The sequence below is a fragment of the Lepisosteus platostomus genome, chromosome 3, assembly GCF_059453375.1.
Source record: "Lepisosteus platostomus isolate fLepPlt1 chromosome 3, fLepPlt1.hap1, whole genome shotgun sequence".
NCBI lineage: Eukaryota > Metazoa > Chordata > Actinopteri > Semionotiformes > Lepisosteidae > Lepisosteus > Lepisosteus platostomus.
Genome location: NC_142613.1, coordinates 39,252,333 through 39,275,013, shown reverse-complemented (window position 1 = coordinate 39,275,013; position 22,681 = coordinate 39,252,333). Strand labels below are relative to the sequence as shown.

The 22,681-nt window shown below is 36.3% G+C and overlaps 1 protein-coding gene across 3 annotated transcripts in view; it reads left to right on the top strand.

Moving 5' to 3' along the window:
* plcb1 (phospholipase C beta 1) overlaps positions 1-22,681 on the top strand; it is a 405,056-nt gene that overhangs the window by 338,903 nt on the left and 43,472 nt on the right. The window contains exons 27-33 of one of the 3 annotated variants that reach the window (XM_088625585.1): positions 446-665; positions 13,679-13,859; positions 15,059-15,135; positions 15,636-15,725; positions 18,928-18,985; positions 20,287-20,373; positions 20,998-21,022. In XM_088625585.1, coding sequence (XP_088481711.1) covers positions 446-665; positions 13,679-13,859; positions 15,059-15,135; positions 15,636-15,725; positions 18,928-18,985; positions 20,287-20,373; positions 20,998-21,022 — 738 coding nt within the window. Of the gene's footprint in view, positions 1-445; positions 666-13,678; positions 13,860-15,058; positions 15,136-15,635; positions 15,726-18,927; positions 18,986-20,286; positions 20,374-20,997; positions 21,023-22,681 lie in introns of those variants that run through there. The other 2 variants (XM_088625584.1, XR_015935410.1) reach the window with 2 other exon arrangements.

The following is a 22,681-nucleotide window of genomic DNA, read 5'->3' as shown; positions in this document are numbered from 1 at the left end:
TAATTCACCAGTTAAAATGTTGTCAATGGATCAGTTTTCTTGATCACCTAATTGGGTGCGATCTGTATAGCTTTCAAGGGCTTTAATTCAAGATTATTTTAAGATTTCTTTAGTTTTTTTCCAGCCTTAAGCAAAACTGGTGATTAAATTGCTCCTAGACTAACTCTAACATTTATGTTGAACCGTTTGCATAAAAGAGTTACCCACGTGTGTTGTACTCCTTGCTCACGCATTAGTTAATGAAAAATCACAAATGCAAATGTCCTTTAGGTATGTATTTTCTCAGTCGTAGGTCCAGTATAAGATTCAGGCAGTTCAAGGTCATAACTTCCCATCTCATTTCTTTTGAAATACAAATTTAAAAGACTGTTGGAAGCTGTGCAAGGTTTTTCAGAAGTGATAAGTTTATTATAGCATCAACACTTTCTGTCCTTTGTAATTACAGAGATTGAAGCACAGACTATTGAAGAGCTGAAACAACAAAAAGCATTTGTAAGAGAACAGAGAAAACATTACAAAGAAATGAAGGAACTTGTGAAGAAGCATCATAAGAAAACAACAGACATGATAAAAGAACACACTGCCAAATATAATGAGTTTCAGAATGAATACTTAAGAAGAAGGGCTGTATTACAAAAGTCTGCAAAAAGAGATGGTAAGAAAAGGTAGGTTCCGTGACAAAGAATCACTCCTTTTCAAATGTATGTTTTTAAAAATCTAGTGTCAAATGTATGTTTTTAAAAATCGTGGCTGTCAGGTTTTTGAATGAATATGAAATCAGCACAGCTTCTTGTAAAGCCATCATCAAGGCTGTAGAGCTGCCCATGCCAAGAAATGAATTACATATAAAGGGCAGTACTGCAGTATGGTTAATTATAAACATTGAACTTTAGTGCACTGAATTTTAGTATCCGATTTGTCATTTCCTATAAGAAATGTAAGTATGCATTAAGAAGGATAGTTTATATAGCCCATGAATTTAAAGTAGGAGTAATAATTTTGTTATCTGTGATAATCAATGATTGTTATACACTAAGTTAGACAGAAATGAACTTATGGAAACAATGTAACAGAGGAATTGAGGAGCTGAATATGAAAATTCAGTTTATAGGATCATTTAGGTATTTTACAGTTTTCTTATAAACAGAATCTACATATAAATAAGAATAAGTAAAATATTTTACAGCAGTTTTTTCAGCTAAGAGCAGAAACAAGTATAGCAAGAGCTGCACAGAAAAAAAAAACAAGAAATTATCAAGGGAGACAATAAACAGCCCAGTTGCAATCACTGAGAACAGGAGACTGAAACCTAATTAAAAAGATTCAGTGGTGCTTATATTTCCTTTACTGATGCACAATCTGATTGTGTACTTCCTTATTTGTAAACTTAAGTTAAGACCTGTCTTTATCATTGTCTATTAAAATGTTAAGTATTTGCAATTTTCTTATATCATACCTTAGTCAACTGTCAAAAATAAGATGTTTGAAGAAAAATTGAAAAAGCCTCTATTTTCTCAAAAACTTCAATCTATTTTATGTACTGTACAAAACGCTTGTGAAGTCTGCGTAGTTGAGCCTGTGTAAAGCATGTATTTTAAGTGCCTGGGCAGCATTATCCAAATCAATAATATTCCACTTGACTGGGCTACTTCATTTTAATATCCACCCAGCAACATTGTCTTATCTGTTAGATTGTGTTATTGATCGATCTTATACTGGCACCCCACATGTCACCACCACAAGACAAGACAGCTGGCCAGACCCACATCAAATGCTTATGTAAGACCTTAAATCAGACCAATTAGTGACAAAAGGAGTAAGAGACATTTGCAGATTATGGTTTGCAGAGCTGTAGGCCTTGGGTAAATCCTTTTGAATCAACATAGATATGACTTGCGTGGCAACATTTGGCAGCAAGTGGAGATAACCTTGGTCAAAGAAGATCAAAAGATGTATTTTTTTTTCTGATTAGTCAATGTTTAGTATCAGCTACTACTACTAATAATAATAATAATAATTGCTTACACTTATATAGCGCTTTTCTGGACATTCCACTCAAAGCGCTTTACAGGTAATGGGGACTCCCTTCCACAACCACCAATGTGCAGCATCCACCTGGATGATGCGACGGCAGCCATAGTGCGCCAGAACGCTCACCACACATCAGCTATCAGTGGGGAGGAGAGCCAGTGGGGAGGAGCCAATTCATAGATGGGGATTATTAGGAGGCCATGATTGGTACAGGCCAATGGGAATTTGGCCAGGACGCCGGCACCCCTTCTCTTTTCGAGAAACGGCCTGGGATTTTTAATGACCACAGAGAGTCATTTTACGTCTCATCCGAAGGACGGCGCCTGTTTACAGTATAGTGTCCCCGTTACTATTCTGGGGCATTAGGACCCACATGGACCGCAGGGTGAGCACCCCCTGCTGGCCCCACTAACACCTCTTCCAGCAGCAACCTTAGTTTTTTCTCAAGAGGTCTCTTATCCAGGTACTGACCAGGCTCACACCTGCTTAGCTTCAGTGGGTTACCAGTTGTGAGTTGCAGGGTGATATTGCTGCTGGCTGGTTCGCTAATAGCGAACTCTGTGACTTTTCGATGTTAAGGAGATCTGTTTACACTGAGTTGTGTTGTTGAACAAGATTAGTTTAGAGCAGGAGGGGTGCAATTAATACTAACTCCAATCAGTGCTTGCTGTTGTATGGGGTAGTCTCACTGTCTAGTGCTGTGTGAATAATATATTGTGACCTATTCTAATTTTAATGTTGGTGAAACCTGGCGAACACAGGTTTACTTTTCAACACTACAACACTCGCTACCACAAGTCTATTGTGTAAATAATGTTCAGGGGTTGAATTGTCCTTCACAATTCCCCAGTATGAAACCAGTTATCAGACAGGATTGGTCTTTGGGTTTAAAAGCAACTTTCTCATATATACAAACATTTGGGGAGTCATGATATTTTTTTTTAACATTACTTTATTAACCCTTTACAATTTCTTGCATTAGGAATTATCTTTTCACATACCCCAGCTTGCTCTCCACAAGACACACAGACAGGGAGAGAGCCAAGGGTCTGCCATTGTGCAGTGCCCCTGGAGCAGTTGGGGTTAAGGGCCTTGCTCAGGAGCCCAATGGAGTAGGATTGCCAGCTGCAGGATTTGAACCGGCAGCCTTCTAGCCACAAGCGCAGATCCTTAGCCACAGAGCCACCGCTCAGCCCAACATTATACAATTGCCTTTATTATGCCTGTTAGTATAGACAGGAATTTATTAGATGAGTATGGAGCAAAATAACTTGTATAACCAGGAATTGTATTACAGATGCAGCCATTCAAAATGGGTGAGGTATTTCGCGGCATACCGCGACACGCCCACCGGGGTATCACGCGGTATCACGTGTGTCACGTGACTAACTATCCGGCGTCGCCTTGTAAAACTGCCAGGGGGAGCTTAACCTCTCATGTACAGCATTCGAGCCTTTAATTTTGAACTGTGTATTACAGCATGTTAATCATCAGTCATTCAAATGTTGGTATATTTTATGAAAGCAAGATTGCTCAGTTGGACAAAAGTACACGACCTACCTTTATCAGAAATATTTATGCATCAAAGCCTTTACTGAAGATATTACTAATAGTATTAATAATGGATGACTTTGGACAAGCTGTATACTCAAAGTATAATTTCTTTAGCACATTTGTACAAGCACTTGGAATCTGTCCAAGCCATACTTTGTCAGGCATTTTGTTTTACTTCAACGGGCATAAAAACTTCCTTGCTTTTAACAGGGCGTTTCATAATTTCTAACTACGAAAATGATTTAAAATGCGACACCTATCATGAAAAGAAAAAAATACACACCAGTATTCCATTTCTCCCTAAACATTGTAAGCTTCGAAGTCTTTAACTAACGTGATACCGGAGTCAACAAGCATACTTTTAGAATTTGATTAAAAGGGAATATAATATGGAATCGCGTATCTCAAGAATTTAATAACGGTATGATTATATCCGTGTACTGCGGCAGGGCTGTGTAGGGCTGTTTCGCCTGCCTGCTTATGCGAGCTGTCTTGTAGCCTACTGGTCTAGGTGCGTGACTACCAACTGGCAGGTTGTGTGTTCGAATCCAGCTGGTGCTGGACTTTTCAGTTTTATTTATTTATTTTTTAATCTCGTAACATAAACATATTACCGTATGCAAACTGTACTGTATACAATATGTATATGTATATTTAATGTCTTAACTGTGCCCGTTTAAGTATTGAATATTCATATCTAATTTTACCACTGAAGGGAAATCTTAACATAAACATACAGTATATGGCTGGTCTCGGTACTTTAAAGAAAAAAATACACACCAGTATTCCATTTCTCCCTAAACATTGTAAGCTTCGAATGAAACCACTAAATAAAGACATAAATATAGAAATCTTAAGATTTGTTTTATTTAATGTTGGTAGCAGGATGAACTGTCAGAGTGTATATTTTGTCGCAAAGTTGCTACAAGATGTTAACAGTGAAAAGGGTATTTAGAAATGGGTTATTTCAAGATGAAAAAGAAAACATACACGAAACATGGTTTCATTACGACCAGAATCGGTCTTGAGACATTTTTAACTTGATTTACAGTATTTGAGAGGTATGTCTTAACACCGATACTACAGTGCTTAAGTACTGCTCACGTATATGTTTCTAGGTTTATATTATGCATTTCATACGGTCAAATTACTTTTGAGCAACTAATAAGAAGCGCGAAACGGTATGCGTTTTAGTTTCGTTTTGTGCTGGAACCCGTGGATTGATTAGAGATATCAAGTACATACAAGTCATTTTTTAAATGTTGTAGTTCGTCTTGAAAAAATGTTACGAGTACATCATCTATCAACAATTACACAGGTTCTGTTTCCATATTGCGGATTTTGGTTAGGTACAGTATTATCAAATCCAGTGGCGCTGTGTGTTACTTTACTGAGTCCGATGTCACATGGTCTGTGATTGAAACCTGTAAAACCGGTTTAATTCGTCACAGCCAGCACTCTTCAGGTGTGAGGGTCTTCTGCTCAGAATGAAACGCTAAAATGTTTGTGTATATTCTAATGGTAGTGGGGGCAGGGTGTGTGGGAACAGGTTTGTTCTTCACACCTGAAACATTTTCTCTGAAAGGATTTTCTTCGCAGTTTAACCGATCTTGTTACAGCATGTTACAGTTTACTATTATTAACCATATTAATTTTAAGTGCTTAATGTAAAATCTTGTAAAAATATATTTTCATTGTTCAAATATACATTAATATACATTAAGTCTGACTATCATATAATAAGTTAAATACAAAACTAAAGAAAAAATAGGGTTAAATATAATTCAAAATATTTTGCTAACAATGTTAACTGTTTATGAATAATAAAATGTATTAACTAAGGAGTAGGATGGCACAGTTGTTAGTATGTTTTTTGTTTTGTTTCTTTTTCATAAATACAACAGTAGTACCTGATGTCTCAGTGGCTTTCAAAATTAAATTATACATGCAAACCTGTGAACTAGAAAGATAACTAAGATTTTAATACTAATTAAATGACCGCGGGCACTTTCCACCCCCTCTACATTCTCAGAGTAGAACAGACTAACCTTCTAATGAAAGACGGTCCACCCCCCACGGACAGGAAAAGTGCCCACAGGCACTTAAACTTAATATGGTCAGTAACAGTAAACAGTAACATGGTAAGAAGGAGCACGTACAAACGTTTTCGAAATAACCACATGTAAGACTCTGATGCTTAAAATGTTTAGGGAGAAAGTGGAATACTGGTGTGTATTTTTTCTTTAAACTACCAATACCAGCCATATACAGTCTGTAACGTAGGGATTTCTATATGTCTTTATTTAGTGTTTACATTAGTGACAAAGGCTAAACTTTTAGCTTCAGTAATGTGTACATATCTCCCCTTTTTATAAAACGACTTGGTTGAAAACTGTTCCAGAGCCACTGTTGTTTCATCAGTGAAAAGTACATCATGAAATGCCTCTCCCTGTTCAATCCACTGGAAAAAAGAAAAGGAGCATAAAGCTTCTGATGGTCATAAACGATATTCATTTAGGAGCAGCATCAGAGGTATGTTTTTAACTGCACTGCATTGGAGAGAATACCATAGTGTGTTTTTTTTTTTACTCCCTGGCGGAAACTGGCTTCCAGAAGAATCAGTATGGCTCAGAGATTAAATAAAACTTCACAGACATTAACGAAGAGCATGACGCGTGTACTGTATACACTGCAAGTACAACCCAACTCTCTGCAGGAGTGCTGGCTGTGACGAATTGAACCGGTTTCACGGGTATTTTCAAAGTAGGAGGCGAGATTTCCAGCGAAAGACACCCCCCCCCCTCAAAAACCCAGTAAATACAGTACTTACTAGTTAAAGGCTAGGCTCCCGACTACGGCGAAAGGAACCTTTCTTTCATTAGAAGACAATGAACATATTTTAGCCCTGAATGAATTAATAGCAAACATGGTTTACATAAAAGACATTTTTCCAAGAAAGTTTAGCCTTTGTCACTAATGAAACCACTAAATAAAAACATAAATATAAAAATCTTAACATTTTTAAAATACATGACTTTGCTAAAATTTATTTGAAAATAAAAACAATTACAACCGCCAGGGGAGAGAGAGAACAGGGGAGGGATGTTGGTTTTGCATAAGGGGCGGGGCTATGGAAATTAGGTATGTTTGGGACTGTGTAGTTACATGTTCTGGCTGTTTGTGAATTATCGTTGTTGAGTATGGAGTGTTGAGGTATTGATTTTGTGTAGCTTTATGTTGAAAATTGAGGTGGATTTTGTTTATGATAAACAGGATAAACTGGGATGGGAGGAAGGTTTGGTTTTGCATAAGGGGCGGGATTATGATAATTGGAGGACTTTGCGAGTGTAAAATGGTTTGATTATTTGATTTTGTATTGTGGTTGTTATCTATGTTTTTGGTTGGTATTATGTTTATATGGTTGTTTTTGTTGGTTGGTTGTTATTATGGTTATTAATAATACGATCTATAGTTGAAATCTGAGCCTAAATAAAAAGAAAAAGCAAGTGATTAGGTTTATGAGCAATCTAATTACTTATTCGTTTAAAAAGCTATATAAAATAAAGTTTATTATTAATTTGCTGGACAGAGCGGTGAACATTATTATGCATAAGACAAAGATAACGATCCTGATCAGTTTAGAAATCTGTGTACGCTGTAAGGTTTTTACTTCTTAAACTTTTAAAATACACGTTTTGAATAGAAAGAAATCCTCTTCCTGGTATAGCAAACCAGCACGTCTTTTTTCTCCAATCAGAGGGGTGTCAGATGGTGTCAGCCAATCACCATTCTGCGTTGGGTAGCAACGGGTGACTGTTCTCAGGCGGAAGATGTAAACAGCTTAATGTTCGTGTTAAATAATTTTTTAAAATTAAAATTCATTCTATACAGCAATCGCATATTTGGGTACCGTTTCATAAAACTTTCATGCTTAAAATGTTTAGGGAGAAAAGGAAGACTGGTGTGTATTTTTTCTTTAAACTACCAAGACCAGCCATACACAGTACAGTTTACATACATACAGTAATGTTTATGTTCCTAAATTAATATCGTTTATGACCTTCAGATGCGTTATGCTCCTCTTCTTTTTATGCTCAGCTACTAAAATTTCCCTTTAGTGGTAAAATCCATATAAATATTCAAAACTAAGCGGATTAAAATGTGCACAGTAAAGACATTAAATGATTAAATCTTTGCACTACCAACCAATGCACCACGAGTGCCCGTGTCGGTCATTTTGGCCAGCCAATCACTTGCCCTGCGGTACCCTCCGGTGCCCCGCGGTGGCTTGTGGGTAGGTTACCGTACCGCGGGTTTTTACCGCGCATTTTGAATGGCTGCATCTGTATATGTACAGTATACATATAATATAACATTATCACATACTGTATAACAGTACAGTCAGTATTTAGCTTTGCAGTTACCTTTTCCCTTCTGTTAAGACAAACCCTATGTAATTATTTAGGAAAAGAATATTTACGCTGAATAGATAACAGCACTTTAAATAACATTTAACAGAGGGAATTAATATAATAATGAATAATATTAATACAATAAAACACTTTAAAAATGTATCTTGTATTTTCATGATACTACTAAATAAACTACTAGACTTCTTTGATATGCCTGTAAAACATATTAGAGTTCATGTCCCTTTTTTGGATTATTACCTACTATAGTAAATAATATAGTAGACTCTCATTTCCATTATTGGAAGGACTCTCATTTCCATGGGCCGGCTACTAGAGGCCACCTAACAGGGCCTCAAAAGACATGTAATTAGTTCACTTAGGTGTAACCTCATTAACCGCAGTATATTATTTAATGTACATTTTCACATGGGTTTACAAATTCTGAGGTTCACATTTTCACATGGGTTGAATTTGTGGGTGTTGGTATAGAAGGGTGTTACTGATATTGTTGCTCTTTGGAAAGTTGCTCTTTGCAAAGTTCAATTGCAATGAACTTTCGGATAATACTGTCCTAGTTAATACTGTCCTACATGGAGATCATCTCCAGCTTTGAGCTCAACTGCACAGAAAAAAACATGTGGAACAAAGTTGGAGACCAGCTGAAATTGTTCTTAGTGTGGTGATAAGGACTCTGCATTATTGTTATTCTAATTAGCTCGAACTTAGCTCAAATTGCTCGCTGTTTCAGTTTCATGTATAGGCTACATTTGTGTCAACAATATTATAAAGGTAAGTGCTATGCACTTTCAGAGGCTACACTGCTTGCTGTTCATCTCAAGAGTTTTTTTTAATTAGTGGATAGTGAGATGACTGACTAAGGCATGTACTGCACTGTATATTCCTTACAGTGGATTTAGTTAATTGTTACAGAAAGCACAAGCTAATCTCCAGTAGTATCAACAACTTTATTCTTTAATCAGAAGTAGCATTAATATAAGGGGCAGGCATGTGGGAGTGGATTTAACCTACAAATATATATATATAGCTTTATTCTTTAATTCTTTAATATATATAATATATATATAAAGTTATATATATATAACTTTATTCTTTAATCAGAAGTAGCATTAATATAAGGGGCAGGCATGTGGGAGTGGATTTAACCTACAAATATATATATATTTGTAGCTCTAAAAAGGTAAACCTAGGAGACATCTGTAACAGATCTTTTCAAGTCATTTCAGTTTATCATTGTTCTGACCTTATGGGCCTTTAGAATTTCAAAACAGTGTTTTACTTTCATTTCTCTCATTTGGTCTGTATACATAGAGCCAGCAACATCATTGTGGCTTGTGAACTCCTACACAACCTTGCTCTTGACTGGGATGACCCACCGGTTTGTCTCCAAAGCATTCCGAATATTCCTGTCATGCCCCACACTCTCCCTCACAAATGCCATTACATTCCCAAACCCACTGTTTCACGATCCCTAACTGAACCCATAACTTTCTCACATGCACCAGATGCTACAGATTCTCACTCCCAGACCGATTATCCAACCACGTTCCTTTCCCTTCAGTATTTAAAGTTCCCTCACACACCAACCCATGCTCACTATTGAGAAGCCTCCCCTAGTATTCTCTTGTGTGCGTTTAAACCTTCTTGACTGATCTCCTGGTTCCTAATCTTTTCTTTTAAGCCTTTTTCGACCACGCTCTTTGGATATCGTTTTTCGGATTGTCTTTCTTGGATTTCCCTGGTTACCAGACTCATTGCTTCTCCTGTCGACCAAGCCTCTGGATTACGTGTTTTGGATATTGTCCCTGTGCTACTCTACATTCTGCAGGATTCACGGCTATGCATAAGGATCCTCCTGTTCTACCTATCGGTTCCCTGACAATTCCGTTTGTTTCAACACCGTTTGAATCACGTCCACAGGAGAATGTGAAGAGTTTTTCTTCATCGTACCCTTACATATGCCCGCAATACAATTTATTCTCTCTACACTCGACTTAAATATGTATTTCTTAACTTCGGTTCTCTTCACTCTCTAGGGTAAACTTAAAATTCACTATCACATACTATAGGCTCTGCATGCAGTAACATTAATACGGCTACTAATAGACATTAAACTTCATTAAACTTCATTATCTGTATTAATAAATATTTTTTTTAAAATAAATTTGGTAAACATAATTATTAAGAAATGTGGTGTGACTACAATTTTGATTAAGTATTACAATAATTTTCAAGCAGTGGATGCATAAATTCATTATTTGGGGACAATATTATTTCCATTATATTTGGGAACATTCTAATGTGATCCAGTGTTCCACTTAGTATGCTAATAAGTTGCTTAAATCATGTGAAGAGGTGGTTTAAGTTAGTACTCTACTTTAGTAAACTCTAGAGGACAGCAGCTAAACCTAAAGCTGTTACTTTAGGTTAATTGCAATTAATTTCAATGAACAAGTTTGTTGCAATTGTTTGTTTTTTTTGTAGCACTTTAGTTCAGCACCGAGCTACATACTACAGTATACACAGGTTTAACTCCAGTTAGTGTGCTGCTTTCAGTTCGTTTCAGTTTACCCTGAATGTCTAAAATGTGCATGTTATACTTAAAGTAGTTTGTACTGTAGCAGGCAAGGTTTAGTGGTGGTCACTCTCTCCAACCTAAACAGATTGTGGCTCTTATTTTGAATACAACTTATGTTCTTTTTTTAGCTTACAAAGCTTTTGTTCAATAAAATGCAGAAAACGTCCTGTAAACATACCAGCCATTTTTGTGTGTATGGTGTGCATATCCTCTACCATAGGTAAGAAATGTGTGCACGTGAGTTTGCATGTGCATAATTGATGTTTACAAACATACACACCATGTATTAATCTGTTAGTTTTAATGACTTGGGACAGATGCTACTACTTAGTGAAAGATATAGGGTACATGTTATATGTGGGAATGTAGTTGGAAGAAATATTGAAATGTTAGGTCACAAGGATATTAAAGATCCATTCATCCATTACAAAATTTCAGAGCACTACCAGCTGAACAGAGGCACCTGTGATTGACCCAGACCTGAATCAGTCATGTGCATTGATCCATGAAGGACCATCTAAGGGAATCTGTATGCATAACAATAATTAAGACTGCACACAAGTGGGCAACGTGAAAAGCACTATAGCAAGCTTACAGTCATTGTGTTACGGACAGGCTCTATAGTCCATGTCGGATGTTATGTTAGACCGTATGCAAAGTGGTAAGAACTGAAGGAGACAGGAGGTGGAGTACGGGAAGACACACAGGGGTTTATTAATGGTGCAGTAAAGTAACAGGGATTGTGAGACTATATAGGGGTAGACACAACAACGCACACCTCGAAAACATATAAACCATCACAGGGACCTATTGACAGGAGTAAAATGGAGCGCCATCTAGGAGATGGATGTCAACTGTAACAAATTAGACAACTGAATTTCTGGTATCTAATTACTACATAGTTAATGTCTTGATTCAGTGCCACCAGGCAGCAAAACAATCTAATCAATCACCTTTGGGATGGGTTGATCTTGCAGGTGCTTTACAGATTGAAGAGCAATTCTTATCTTTGACATCAGTGGTGGACAGTTTAGATATTGATCACTTACATTGCTTTACAGAAATCTTGGACATTTTGTATTGTTTCACTGTGTACAGGAAGTGTTTTACCTTCTTTATGCAAGAACACAATTTTATGTCAATCCTCTATCTCATAGTTGAGGTCTGTACTGTATTTTGCAGTTTTAGTCTTATCATTGTGGATCTCACCCAAACTAAGCAGTATTAATAAAGTTATCTGTTCATCCATTATTACAATATTCCTGGTATGGGTTGCAGCAAACCAGAGTCTGTCCTGGAAGTACACTATAGGCCACAAAGTGGTCCAGCACAGAGTATACACACAAGGACAATTAAGAGATACCAAGTAATGTACGTATATTGTCTTTGGATGGAGGGAGAAAACCTGGAGGAATCGGGTAGTGAAAACCTGCACAATCACGGGGAGAACATGCTAACAATCAAATCAAACCCAGGATCCAAGTTGTGCATTAACAGTGCTAACCTCAAGCCCTCCTTCATTCCTCAACAATGTTTTCATAGGCAAAAAAAACAATGAAGGTTTTTTAAAAAGTTGCTCACAACTTGTACACGTATTAGAATGCCTGTTCGTGTCTAAGATGCTTGAAGCTTTTGCACAGCACAATACATTATGGTACTGTACCTGACCTGAATGCACAGTGTACATTCATTTAATGGCCCATGAATGTTTTTTATTTTATTTTTTGGCTTCTGAGAAAATGGTGTGTAGTGAGATTCAATAATTTTTAGAAAGTGTGTCAGAAAGACAAATAGGTACTATGTCAAATCAAAATTATTTGTTGTTTTTAGTTGTACATACATTTTCAACATCACTACCACAGTGACAATTCCAAATGCAATCACAAAGTAACCATGAAATATGTTATTTCTTGAAAATATATGATTGAATGACTAAGAAAAAGCAGATTAAATGAAGCTACTGTTTTAGTAACATCTAACAAAACAGCTATTGATCTGTTTTGAGCAGTGAAGAGCTGAAAATGGCATACTGGACAAAACTGTAGTATATACTGTAGTAATAATAATAATAATAATAATAATAATAATAATAATAATAATAATAATAATTGCTTACACTTATATAGCACTTTTCTGGACACTCCACTCAAAGCGCTTTACAGGTAATGGGGACTCCCCTCTACCACCACCAATGTGCAGCATCCACTTGGATGATGCGACAGCAGCCATAGTGCGCCAGAACGCACACCACACATCAGCTATCAGTGGGGAGGAGAGCAGAGTAATTTAGCCAATTCATAGAGGGGGATTATTAGGAGGCCATGATTGGTGAGGGCCAATTGGAAATTTGGCCAGGACACCGGGGTTACACCCCTACTCTTTTCGAGAAGCACACTAGTATAGTGTGCTTTCCACTGGCACACATTTTGATATAAATTCTAGGTGGCTGCATCTGCATATAAAAGAATAACAGTGAAAGGCTTATTAAGCTGTATTCACAGATGTGGGGAATGTACAGTAGTCTCAGTCTTTACATTATTTTAACATTGAATGTCTTGTTAATAAACAAAATGTCATAGAAATATATATATTTTTGTTTTACTATGTGTGTTTAATGATTTACTCCAAAGGTAATATCAGTACACTACTGCAGTACACTAAATAGGTTGTCGTGTACAAAAGGAATCAAATTACCCAATCTCACAGTGCTCTGCAGTAGCTTGGCTGTGGCAGAGAATATAAATGAAGACATTAGTGTCAAAGATCACAGACTGCTTTATGCTTTGGAAAACAGCACTGAGCCATATGACTTGTGTTGCATGGTTTGTATCATGTTAAGTTAATTTCATTGTCCCTGGCAGTCTTATATGTTTTTAAGCAATATAATGGTCCCAGTTACAGTCCGTTTTCACAGGAGACTGTTAAATTACCACTTTATAGCCCAGCAATTTGTAGAAAATGTACCATTAAAAGTGGCATGAACAGAAAAAATGATATCAGAATATCAATTAGAGTTTTCATTTTCTATCATTCAAAGACTTTATGGCTCACATTCTGCTCAATTAATCTCTTGTCTACATTTTAGGTGCACTTCATCGAGTCCTGATCACAATCCTTCATCTATTGAACAAGAACTGTCTGCTTTGGATCTGGAAAGCAGCCAGAAATTGACAGAGTTGAAGGAACAGCAGCAGCAGCAGCTCCTCAACCTCCGACAGGAACAGTATTATAGTGAGAAATATCAGAAACGGGAACACATTAAACAGGTATGTTCTACACCACAAGGTTCACAGACATTCAGAATGTGGTTTTGGGGGGAAAATGTGTGTCAGTGTAACACAAATACTTTTAGCATTCCTTTATATTTAATATACAATTTCAAAAAGCTTTTATTTTATCATTGAGCTTGTATTGCTCAGACATTCAGTATGTGCACTGTGACTGTTGAATCTGACCTTGTGCCCATTGCTTGTTGGGGCTTGCAATGCTTGACTTCAGCAAATTGCTTCTGCAGTGCTCAGTAAAATGACAAAGAACACACCAGGGGCACAAAATAGTGCTGATCTTCAATTATTGCGTATGTGTGTCAGATAACTGCATAATGAAGCCATATGGTACATTGCATCAAGCCGTTAGCTCTACTATATGTAATCAGTCTTTTAGGTGCAAACTCTCAGGTGTCTTTTGAAGCATTTTAAATTGAATTATAGGTATGGTGCTTAAGATATTGCATATGTCATTCTTTTTAATAAATTATTATTTAATATTAGGAAGTATAAAATGTTGTATTGTATTTTTAAATACTGTCATGAGTTCTAGTGGGGTTTTTTGGGGGATATTCCAATTCAGGATTGTGGGGGAGCTGGCAAGCAACGGGCGCAAGTCTGGGTACATTCTGGATGAAACATCAGTCCATTGCAGGGCACTCACAGACACACTCACTTTCACATCAGGGCCAACTTAATTATCAGTTATGTTATTTGACTGTGTTGAAAACAAGAGCACCCAGTAGAAACCCACACAAACAAGGAGAGAACATACTAATTCCACACTGTTAGCATCCAAGGTCGGAAATTGAAACCAGGTCGCCAGCGCTGCAAGGCAGCAATTCTAACCGTTGTGCCACCTTGCAACATACCTAACATCTAATTCAAAATTAATTGGAGATCTGAATGTTCCGCTTAATACACAAAAGGATTGAGTGTGCAGCTACAAACATCTGACATTTTAAAACAGGGAATAATGTGAATAAAGAATCTGTCAGCACAATGCCTTGTTTTTGTGTGCCATTTTCACTTACTAAAGTAAAGGCTCATTCAAGTAAAAGAGCAAGCAAACACATCTTGCAGTTAATGACTTTCCCTTTATATTTATATTTAAATTAGCAAGTCAGCCCAAAAGCCAATTCAAGGAAGAGAATCAACCAATGAGTTTTAACATTGTCTGTATTTTTACGCATTCACAGTTGGTTGAGAAGCTGACTGCAGTGGCTGAGGAGTGTCAGAACAACCAGCTGAAGAAATTAAAAGACATCTGTGAAAAGTAATGAGTTTCATTTTGTTCTTTCCTTTTTTAATTGGAGGTTGTAGGTTACAATTAATAGGATATTTAAGATTTAAAAAGTAAGAGACAATGTCATGAAAAATGTATTTTTAGCAAAATAAATCAAACCCTTATTTGTGCTGCAGCAAATAGGATTTTGGTCTTCATTAACAGGATTTTAATCTTCTGAATGTATAGTTTTTCACTCCGGATGAAGCCACTTCATAACAAAAATACAGTATGGGTGGAGTATTTTACTTTATTTGTGGGCTTTTTATATAAATCATGATATACAGGTATATTTTTGAGTGCTTCCATCATTGTCGCATGAGATATGAAAAAAACAGCTGCCTACAATAAGAGATGATCTGATTACACAGATGGTCAGAATTATCTCGATGGGAAGAAAATGTGAGCTAATATGAACAAACAGGCCCATTAAATGTATTTAATTTATTTGACACATTTAAATGGCTCAAATACCTGGTTTTTACTTGCAGGGAGAAAAAAGACCTGAAGAAGAAAATGGACAAAAAAAGACAGGAAAAGATCAATGAGGCCAAATCCAGAGAGAAAAACTTAACTGAAGAGTATGTATTAAACTGGTTCCTCTGGTGTCAACTCTTGGTATCTAATGTGAAATCTTGTATCTATTACACCATGAGTAGATTATTGGTAATATTTTTATAAAGGAATTTTATTTACAAAGGCATTTTTTTTTGTATGGACACATCAGTATTTCTTTTAAAATAAATAAATACTAGAGTCATACACAATACACAATCTCCCAGTCTGGGGTGAAGTCCCCGATTCTCTGTCACTGCAGTGGAGTCACACCACTCGCCATCAGAGAACCAGCAACTAGTCTGGCACTCTCTGCCACTCTTCACATATAGAGCTGAGGTACTTCCAATCATGCTGCTGCTTTCTGATCTTCAGATAGTTCAGGGGCAGCATTGAAATGCCTCCGGAACCTGGCTTTCATTATACCCTCATGAACAGAACTCCTCCGGGCTCCTAGATCATACAATGTTTCCCCTTTTGAAGATGACTGTGGCTGCCTTAAATTGCTGTCTTCTTTCACCACAAACTCCCATGGGTTTGCAGAGCCCACAGCACCCTACTTTCCAGCCCTGCCACATCACAGATGAAATGCAGCCACCAGCCACTGCAGACATCAGTCTCTTTCCCAGATCCCCAAAGGACACAGTGGACTCCTTCCAACTATATGTTATCAACTCCATTGGCTTTCAGCGCCTTAGGCACTGAAGCTGCACACAACGCATATGTCACACAAACCTGTACCTCAGTGCCAGCTAGACTTCACTGCCACGCCCCGGTATGTGCCAGGTGAACACACTCACAAACACATCGCACTGGCAGTAGGATGGGAAACTCTGCCATCAATGTTAAGATAGGGAAAACTGATTTTCCTTTTGCTTTTAGTGATCTACCACAGCCCCTGTCAGAGGAGTAAGACAGGCTGCTAAATAAGTGCTCATCAAAGCACCAGCTCACTTCCAGACGTGATTTCTTAAGCGCGCAGTGGCTGATGGCCTGTCACAGTCATGTTTAATGTAGACAAGTACATGGTTTTACTGTATATGCAGGTAGTAAAACAGACACCATAAATTCAAAATTGAGAAAAAAAATAGATTAAAAGAAGATATGTTTGAAAAAGTCGTGGATCCTTAAGTTGACAAATAGTTTACATCTTCCAGACAATGTTCATAGAGAAAAAAAGTCTGCAATATAATCAGAAGTGTAGAATTCAAATCAAGAGATGTTAAAATTCTATAATGTACTAGACCTCATTTAGAATATCATGTACAATTGTGGTCACCACATGACAAAAATGATATTTCTCTGGAGTTAGTACAGAGACGAGCAACAAGATACTGTACATACGGTAGCTTCAGCCACATGGCTGGGAAGTTTGTTCCATTTTCCTGTAACCCTTTGAATAAATAGTGCCTCCTGTTCTTGGTTATAGATACACTTCCACATACAGTAGTGTCATTGTCACTGCATTTATTTATCAATGTCATTTACAATTTTGAGTACCTGTACAAGGTATCTGTTAAAAACTTAAATAGTTCAGTTCTTTATTCCTAAAGGCTTGATTCACAGCTTTACCAGTGCTCTGACAGTGAGCTTTCGACAGCTCTGTGTTCAACCACATCTATTTGAACCTTCGCCAAGCCCTGTTCCTGTCAGCCTTACTGCCTGATTCCCTGAGCAGCCTTTCACAACAAGCCTGCCACCTTTGCATCTCCTTCCACAGCTCAGTTTGGAAATACACGGAGAAGCCAAAAACCCACGGCACTGTTCTGCAGGTGACCGTGATGTAACAACAGCTGGATGAGATCCAGAGATCAATAAGCTACTGACTACCAAATGGGCAATAAGGGCTGAATGGCCTCCCCTCGTTTGTCTTATTAGTCCACATATGGAAAAGGAAATTATTTTGGTTCTGTAGTAAATGGGTGATATAGATAGAGAATGTGAAATTGAATGGGAAATTAATTCTTGTCTACGTAAATACTTTAAGTGTACTGGTCTACAACAGGAATTTAAACAGCTTATTGTTAGGAAATGCATTATGTTATACTTATTTTAAATGCAGTAAGATTAACTCCTGCCAAATGTATTTCTGTGAATTTTATTTATTAAAAATATGGTTTGTTATTATCAGAATACATAGGACTCCTCAATGTACTCGTTGAATTCCCTTCTAAGTTATTTTGTGCCGCCTGAGCTATAACATGCACAGTGCTTTGAGAAACTGTTCCTTCATTAGAATGTTACTGCCATGATGACCTTGAGCTTTAAGGACATGTTCTTTAATCCCACTGACTGATCAAAGGCACAATATGACACCTTTATCTATGAGTGTCTGGTTTCAATTCCTGAAAAAAGCAGCCTTGACATTCCGCAGATGAAAAGGAACATACCAGTTTTTGTAGTGCATGACTGTTAATTACTGTGAATACAATATACTGTATAATACAACTGTATATACATGTATCTTCATTGTTAGAAAACTCAACAGTATAAGGAAATACAAATTACATGTAAGTGTACTTATTGATGCAAGAAAAAATATTTAGTAGAAGTCAGGGGGTTTTGTAAAAATGTTATGTATGGGAAGGTATGAGAAAATAATAGAAACTGGATGTAATATGATGAAATGTAGTATCTGCTGTATAAATTCATAACAACTTGTCACTTCTACTAACATGATCTGACTTTTCCTGTTTGTTTCCTGTTTTCAAGTTAGAAAGTAAAATAGTCTCCACTAGGTGGTGCTGTAGTGCAATTGTGATGATCATATTTGAAAGATTGTCATAGATCTGTTTTATAAATTGAGAGAAAGCTCCTGATTACAGCATAGCCTTTGCTGAAACAGTAACAGACATATACAATAATATTTTTCTCCATTATTTACATTTATCCATGCACTTTTCTATTTTTCAAATTGCTTTCCAATATTTTTCTACAAAAACAAGAATGAAATGTTGCATTTTGTGGATATTGTAGGTATATGAAGTCCTATAGATAATGATAATTATTAAACAATGTAAATTAAATGTTTTGTTAATATTTTGATTTGTTTTGTTTTGTTTTGTTTTGACTTAACCCTGAAAATGGTATATAAAAATAAACTTCTTTCAAAATATTAAAATCATATAACCCAATGAAGTTTAAATTAAGAATTTAAAGAATTAAGGTTTAAGATTTTAAATTGTTGTTTTGAAGAATCACTTTGACCATGAACTCTGTGCCTTCCAGGGAGAAGTTAGAAATTAACAGATCTTATGTTAATGAAGTGGTACAATACATTAAACGGGTGAGTGTTTGATTTTTGTCTTACTGTTTGAAACCGTGAGCTCAACAACACATTTGGACTACATACTGTCTGTAGGAACATATTTAAATGAATTAGTAGTGTATGAACTGTTGCATGAACCATAAATGTCCTAAGTCTTCTGTAATCTAAACTATATGAATACAATGTACAGATCCAGCCATTCAAAATGCGCGAAGTACGCTGCGTTAAAACGCGGTAGGCGTGGCACATCTTACCGCATTTTACCGCATGCAAATTGAATTATGATAATATTATCCGGAAGCACCTTGTAAAACCTTGTAAAACCACCAGGTGGAGCTAAAAAAGATTAACTTCTCATGTACAGCATTTGAGCTGTCACCAGAAAACGCTCTCTCACAATTCATCATACATGAATGAGCCAAAATAAAAATAAAACGTGTCTACAAAGAAAGTGGATTACAGTAATACCACCAGCTATATAAATACATATATTTAGATCCTTAAATTAATATCGTTATCAATTTCTTTAGATACGCGATTCCATATTAGATTCCCTATTACTCAAATCCTAAAAAGTATGCGTTTTTTCCTTTATTCATGCGTTGAACCTTTATTCATAGAAAAGGTTAAAACATTATAACTTTTTATGAAGTATATAAACTTAGTTTAGGCAGAAGGAGCATATAAAAACTTTTCCAAAATAACTACAGTATGTAACCAAATTAAAGACTTTGATGCTTAAAATGTTTAGGAAGAAAGTGGAATACTGGTGTGTATTTTTTATTTAAACTACCAATACCAGCCATATACAGTTTACATAATATGTTTATGTTCCTAAATTAATATCATTTATGACCATCAGACACTTTATGCTCCTCTTCTTTTTATGCTCAGCTACTAAAATTTCCCTTTAGTTGTAAAATTCCATGTACATATTCAATATTATGTGGATTAAAACATTAAATGATTAAATCGTTTCACTAACAACCAATGCACCACGAGTGCCCCTGTCGGTCATTTTGGCCAGCCAATCACGTACTGCTGTACAACGCGGTGAACTGTAGATAATTCTGCTCGGTACGGGGTTGTAACATGCATTTCGAATGGCTGTATATGTATACATTTAAAGTGTTTATGTTTCAAACATATTATGTTTTAAAATTGTATTTATTCAAACAACTGAAGGTGAACATTTTAATATTTGCTCATGTGTTGCAAATAATTCTGGAATCATTAGTTTGTAATGTGAAATTGTATGAGATTAAATTGCATTTGACACTGTTAAGCAGCACTGCTGTTTTTCTTCACACTCCCTGTAGCTAGAAGATGCTCAAAGTAAAAGACAAGAGAAGCTTCTAGAAAAGCACAAGGATATCCGTCAGCAAATCCTGGATGAAAAACCAAAGGTATCGTTATCAAGATTGTTACCTTAAAGTCTGGCTACATGACATTAACAATGTTCTGAAGAAGTAACAGCTTAAAAGTGAAGCTACAGTAACTGCCAAGATTCCATATTTTGCTTGTAGATAAGAGAGCACTTCCTGATTAATCCCAAAACTACACAAAAGAGTTGTGGAGTTTCATGTTTGTTTTGGAAAACAACTTTACCTAAGATACAGGCCTATTTTCTGGGCCTAAGCATGATGCATTTTTGGAGACAATATTTGAGTTTCTAGTAGGCCAGATAAAATAATAAATCATTATTATGCTCCATAAAGCAATGGACAGGTGTCTCATAGCACTTTTCAGACATCTTCTCGCTCTGTGAAATGTGTTTAGTATTTTTTTTAATGTTCTGTAATGCTGTGGGGACAACGTGACAGAGTGCATTTGTGCTATTTTCACATTCATAGACTGCATTTATGGGTTACGTGCTTTTCTCCACAAATCTTGGGGCTTGTAGAGCTCAATACAAATTTAGCTGTCTTGCAATTAACTGCTTTTATGTGGTTTTCATGGCCTCGCTGCAGGCACCACAGATTTTGTTTTTGTTTATTTTGAAAACTGTGTGGTTATTATCCTTATTATAGGATGGAAGTTCTTCTGATGAAGAAGGTAAGCTATAATGCATCTGACTTTTAACTGACCCTTTTATTAATTTTAAAAGCAGTAAAAAGTACACTCTGCTTGTTAAAAATTAATAAAACAAATGGATGTTCTGCAAGAGCAGAACACTATTCAAAAACAACACTAATGTACTGGTCACAAAAGTGGAACACCATTTGTCTTGCAAAGCTTTTATTTTACACCACATTTTTTTTTCCTTTTATCTCTTTGTAAAGTTTTATTCTTGTTTGTGGATATGCTTACTGGGTGTAATTGTATTCCTTTACATTTTGGGATGATCTAAAAACACCCCTCAGCATTGTGAGTGATACAGTATGTTGTTCTAAATGCTGTTGCTTTCATATGTTTTCCCCAATTTCCTCTAATTGCAGTATTAAGAAGTCTACTTAGTAGTCTAAGTCTCCTTAGACTTTTCAGCCTAAGGAGTAAACTCTGTGAAAGTACAAAATTAATATAAGGGAAAAATCTAAATCTCTTGCCTGGTTAATTCAACACAGATTGTACAGTATCCTTTGAAATTAGAGGAATACTGTACATGTTTTTATTGTGTAAAAAATGACATTTCTAAAGCAATGTGGAAATTTGTGGGAAACAAACACTGGGCCACACCTTTACACTTTTGAAGTGCTTTGAGAGGCTTATTAGCATGAAGAAGGCTGTGTGAATGCACAAATTTACCATCTGTTCCTCTGAAAGACAGCTTTGTTTTGAAGCATTGATGTTTGGCATACAAAGAGATTCACAAAATGAAATGCCTGTGATTTATTGTTATACTGCATATTTGACCAGGTTAAATCACACTGCTGCTAGTTTAAGAATATTGAACAAAGTATTTCTTTTTTTGAGTAGATAAATATAAATTACAAAGATTTAGTGTTTCTTCACTTATCGTGTGGGAACAATACAAATGTTTGTTGAATTTCCTCTATTCTGCCCCCTATCCAGTTAAAAAAATATATATCTTTTAACTAAGGGCATTTAATTTATTCAATTTTGACAAAGGAGCACTTCACAAGGAAATCAAACCCAGATTCCCAACAGAATAATAAAAGAATCCAGTCACATGAACACTGCTGTAGTCATCATTTTGCATTCAATGTTCCACTTATGTGCAACCATGCTATTGTCCAGCAGGTGTCTCAAGATCCTGTTTTTGTTACTTTCCTATCTGTTAGTGGGAACACAAAATCTCATTGAGTTCAAAGTACTTCTAATGAAAAGTATGTAGCATGCTACAACTTTTATTTCTATTTAGTTTCCTATTAGCTGTCCTGTCAACTACAAATTAATATTGTCTAACTCTTTATTCATAAACTAGACCACACAAATGACATAGGTTTTCAGCGCTTTCTTTTAAATAACCATTGAGAACAATTTTCTGTATTCAGCAAAATATTAAATTGTAGCCTCTGTGCAGTGTTAGGGTGTCTAATCCTGGTCCTGGGAGTTCCTGTCTATGTGCTTGTTTGTTTATTAAAGTTTCTTTTAAACATCAGGACCTGAAGTTTCTAAATTGGTTCTGTTTAGTTAGTTTAGTTTGTACAGCCTGAACTGTACAAAATGTACAATTGCTGAGCTGTAATGAAAATGAGCAGACACACTGCTCCTCCTGAACCAAAAATGCACCAGGAGTTTCCACAAAACAAG